The following is a 5,000-nucleotide window of genomic DNA, read 5'->3' as shown; positions in this document are numbered from 1 at the left end:
GGTGAAGTCATATCCTCACATGGGTTTTCTTATCACTGCTATGCAGATGACACTCAACTCATCTTTTCTTTCCCTCCATCAGATACCACAGCTTCCGCCGGATCTCAGCATGCTTGTCAGACATATCTTTATGGATGAGGGCTCACCAACTTAAACTCAACCCCAGCAAAACAGAACTGCTGGTCATCCCAAGTGATTCATCTCCAGGTCAAGATCTACAAATAACACTTCATGACTCTCTGCTCTCCCCTTCAGCCACTGCTCGTAACCTTGGGGTAACTATGGACAATGAACTGTCTTTTTCCCACATATCGCTAATGTTGCTCGTTCTTGTCGATTTCTTCTCTATAACATCCGAAGGATTCGACCATTTCTGTCCATACAGGCTGCCCAGTTGCTTGTTCAGTCTCTTGTCATTTCAAGACTGGACTACTGCAACTCTCTGCTGGCAGGTCTTCCCCTGAACGCTATTCGTCCACTGCAAATGATCCAAAACGCAGCTGCACGACTTGTGTTCAATCTGCCCAAGTTTTCCCACACCACCCCACTGCTGCGCCCCTTCACTGGCTTCCAGTAGCTGCACGTATCAGATTCAAAACACTGATGCTTGCCTACAAGGCCAAAATGGACCAGCACCATCTTACCTCAGTGACTTCATCACATCTCGCACTGCACCACGCTGTCTGAGATCCTCCAGCACTGCTCGACTGGTACCTCCTTCTCTCAGAATGAGAGGTAAGTACAATTCAAGGCTCTTCTCTGTTCTGGCACCAAAGTGGTGGAATGAACTTCCCCTAGATGTCCGTACAGCAGAGTCCCTGACTATCTTTAAGCAACGACTGAAGACCTACCTCTTCCTGAAATACCTACATTAGCACTTTCCAAGTTTGTAGAATTCGAGTTATATTTATATTGAGTTTGTATTCTTGCATACCAGTGTAGATTTATTCACTACTAGAGATTTAAAGCACGTTTGTACGTCGCTCTGGATAAGGGCGTCTGCTAAATGCCGCAAATGTAATGTAATGTAAATGTAAAGGTTTCTTCCTCATAACATCTAAGGCAGTTTTTCCTTCACCACAGTCTCCACCAGTCTTCATCATCAGGGATAAACACATCATTCACCTTCATTCTTAAACTCTGTAAAGCTGCTTTGAGATGATGTGTGTTGTGAAAAGCGCAATAGAAATAAACTTGACGTGTGTGTGTGTGTGTGTGTGTGGAGGTCAGTACCTGCTGCAGGTCTCCAGTGTAGTACGCTACACACACAGTGGGGATGATCATGAATAAAGCATTATAATACAGCAGACCAAACTTCCCCAGCTCCTGTATACACACACACACACACACACACACACACACACAATTAGACTGTACACCCTTTCAGCACATTGTAATACATCAGTAAAGTCAGTTATGACATCACCGCTGGTGACAGGCGGTCGTCATGGTAACTAGGTTCAGTACCTTGGAGTCGAGTTTCTTCTTCATGTAAGCGCCGTTAGCTGCAGTTAAAAGGTTATTGACTGTGATAGCCGTGTAGCCCTGAAGGTCAAAGGTCAAATCTGTACTGCAGTACAACACACAGAGCATGGAGTGTGTGTGTAAATAGAGAGTGTGTTGTTCACTGGTGTGTGTTTGTGTGTAAATCTTTACCTGGCAGCAATAAATGCTCCTAATATCATAGTGAATACTGTTAAATGTACACTCCACTCAAACGTCCTCCTACACACACACACACACACACACACACACACGCACACACACACACACACACACACAAACATATACACACATTATTCATTTTATGGCACTAATTTTATTAACAGGTGATTAATGCAGCACACATTTTATATTTCATATTGAGTTTAGTTTGACTAATAATTAACATACATTTGCATAAAGCATTAATATTTCTCCATGTTGATTAGAGAATTAAACACTTGGAAAGTATGAATTTAAAGTAAACTTAGAACTGATACTTCATAACTCATTCATGTGATTAATCACACTTAAATCTTTTAATCAATTGGCAGCTCTAATATATATTTATATATATATACGTTTGAGTCTTACCACTTCTGTGTGTGTGTGTGTGTGTGTGTGTGTGTGTACCTGAGTAGGTAGCTCTCTGCTAACATGGTGAAAAGGATGGAAAATCTCCTGAGCACAGTAAACATCGGCAAACTGCAAAAGCATCACACACACACACACACACACACACACACAGGCTTTAAACCCCAAACTACCGTAACTTCTGGACTATAAAGCGCACCCATATATAAGCTGCACCCACGATTTTTATTTTGAACATAAATAAGCCGCACCTGTGTATAAGCCTAACCCTGTCTACCCTGTCTACACTGAAACTAATGAACTTTACACAGACAGTGTCTGTTACACGGTGTAACGGGTGAAATATTTTGTGGCTCCTTTAAGAGCAGAGCGGTATTCTGGGAATAGCCTGCTGCCGCATTTTTCCGCTATTACTGCATGTGTGAAAGACCGAGGAATATGCCCTTATTATTTTTTGATGCTCATTTCTAAGTTTCTTTGACTAACCTGTAATGCTGTTGCCAAGAATAATAAAAAAGCACGAGTTTTGGAAACCTGTCTGTGCTTATATGATTTCTGTTGTAACTGGAGTTAGTGAGCTCTCCCTTCACCCAGACTCAACACGTTACAACGGGCTTGTATCTAAACAGTAGCTACCAAGAAAGTCATTGTTCACTGTCTTCCTCCTTCCTTTCACAACTATTTCTCTCGGGAGTTTATCTTTTGGCATCGTCGTGCGTTTAACAAAAAAGTTTTTCTCCCGAAGCCGTGCAGCTCAGAACACAGGTGAGGTGCGTTTTTTCGTTTCCGTTCTGTAATTTCATTGGTCTAATGTTATGGGGCTCAGTTTTTTATCTTGAAGTTTGTGAAACCGGGAAAAACCCATAAATTAGCAGCTTCATTGTTTAAGCCGCGGAGTTCAAAATGTGGGAAAAAAGTAGCGGCTTATAGTCCGGAAAATACGGTACTTGTTTTCCCTCTTTGTATATACACACACACACACACACACACACACACACACACTGTATGGACGTACTTGACTTGTTTAGTTCCCAGGAGGCCGGTGAGCTGATTACCTACATACAGAAGGGGAAGGGGGAATGTCTGCACACACACACACACACACACACACACACACACAGTCTGTGTAAGATATGATGTAGTGTATGGAGGTGTATGGGGGTATGGAGGTGTATGAGGGTATGGAGGTGTATGAGGGTATGGAGGTGTATGAGGGTATGGGGTATGGAGGTGTATGGGGTATGGAGGTGTATGAGGGTATGGGGTATGGAGGTATGGGGTATGGAGGTGTATGGGGTATGGAGGTGTATGGGGTATGGAGGTGTATGGGGTGTATGTGTGTATGGAGGTGTATGTGTGTATGTAGGTGTATGAGGGTATGGAGGTGTATGGGGTGTATGGGGTATGGAGTGTATGTGTATGAGGTGTATGGAGGTGTATGAGGGTATGGAGTGTATGAGGGTATGGAGGTGTATGGGGTGTAGGGAGGTGTATGGGGTGTATGTGTATGGAGGTGTATGTGTATGGAGGTGTATGTGTATGGAGGTGTATGTGTGTATGGAGGTGTATGAGGGTGTGGAGGTGTATGAGGGTATGGAGGTGTATGAGGTATGGAGGTGTATGAGGGTATGGAGGTGTATGGTGTATGGGGTGTATGTGTATAGAGGTGTATGAGGGTATGGAGGTGTATGAGGGTATGGAGGTATGGGGTATGGAGGTGTATGGGGTGTATGTGTATGGAGATGTATGGGGTGTATGTGTGTATGGAGGTATGTGTGTATGAGGTGTATGGGGTATGGAGGTGTATGTGTATGGAGGTGTATGGGGTGTATGGGTGTGTATGGGGTGTATAGAGGTGTATGGGGGTATGAGGTGTATGGAGGTGTATGAGGGTATGGAGGTGTATAGGAGTATGGAGGTGTATGTGTGTATGGAGGTGTATAGAGTATGGAGGTGTATGTGTGTATGGAGGTGTATGGAGGTGTATGGGGTATGGAGGTGTATGAGTGTATGGAGGTGTATGAGGGTATGGAGGTGTATGAGGGTATGGAGGTGTATGGGGTGTATGGGTGTGTATGTGTGTATAGAGGTGTATGAGGGTATGGAGGTATGAGGGTATGGAGGTGTATGGGGTATGGAGGTATGGGGTGTATGTGTATGGAGATGTATGGGGTGTATGTGTATGGAGGTGTATGTGTGTATGGAGGTGTATGGAGGTGTATGGGGTATGGAGGTGTATGTGTATGGAGGTGTATGGGGTGTATAGGTGTATGGGGTGTATAGAGGTGTATGAGGGTATGGAGGTGTATGAGGCATGGAGGTGTATGGAGTATGGAGGTATAGGAGTATGGAGGTGTATAGAGTATGGAGGTATGTGTGTATGGAGGTGTATGGAGGTGTATGGGGTATGGAGGTGTATGTGTATGCAGGTGTATGGGGTGTATGTGTGTATGTAGGTGTATGAGGTATGGAGGTGTATGAGGTATGGAGGTGTATAGGTATGGAGGTGTATATGTGTATGGAGTGTATGGGGTATGGAGGTGTATAGGTGTATGGAGTGTATGTGTGTATAGAGGTGTATGAGGGTGTGGAGGTGTATGGAGGTATATGGAGGTGTATATGTGTATGGAGGTATGGTGTATGGAGGTGTATAGAGTATGGAGGTGTATGGGGTGTATAAGGGTATGGAGGTATATGTGTGTATGGAGGTATATGTGTATGGAGGTATATGTGTGTATGGAGATGTATGGGGTGTATGAGGGTATGGAGGTGTATGGGGTGTATGAGGTATGAGGTGTATGGTGTATGGGGTGTATGTAGGTGTATGGGGTGTATAGAGGTGTATGGGGTATGGAGTGTATGTGTGTATGGAGGTGTATGGGGTATGGAGGTGTATGTAGGTCTATGTGTGTATGGAGCTGTAT

At 44.1% G+C, this 5,000-nt stretch overlaps 1 protein-coding gene across 1 annotated transcript in view; it reads right to left on the bottom strand.

The window, feature by feature from the left end:
• The window catches only part of LOC124387157 (UDP-N-acetylglucosamine/UDP-glucose/GDP-mannose transporter-like), a 12,549-nt gene that overhangs the window by 4,214 nt on the left and 3,335 nt on the right, over positions 1 to 5,000 (bottom strand). The window contains 5 exon segments of the mRNA XM_046851315.1: positions 1,234 to 1,326; positions 1,468 to 1,570; positions 1,657 to 1,725; positions 2,116 to 2,187; positions 3,092 to 3,159. Coding sequence (XP_046707271.1) covers positions 1,234 to 1,326; positions 1,468 to 1,570; positions 1,657 to 1,725; positions 2,116 to 2,187; positions 3,092 to 3,159 — 405 coding nt within the window.

This window comes from Silurus meridionalis, chromosome 6 (genome assembly GCF_014805685.1).
Source record: "Silurus meridionalis isolate SWU-2019-XX chromosome 6, ASM1480568v1, whole genome shotgun sequence".
Classification (NCBI taxonomy): Eukaryota; Metazoa; Chordata; class Actinopteri; order Siluriformes; family Siluridae; genus Silurus; species Silurus meridionalis.
The sequence above is the reverse complement of the archived record's forward strand: the minus strand, read 5'-3'. Positions and strand labels throughout refer to the sequence as shown.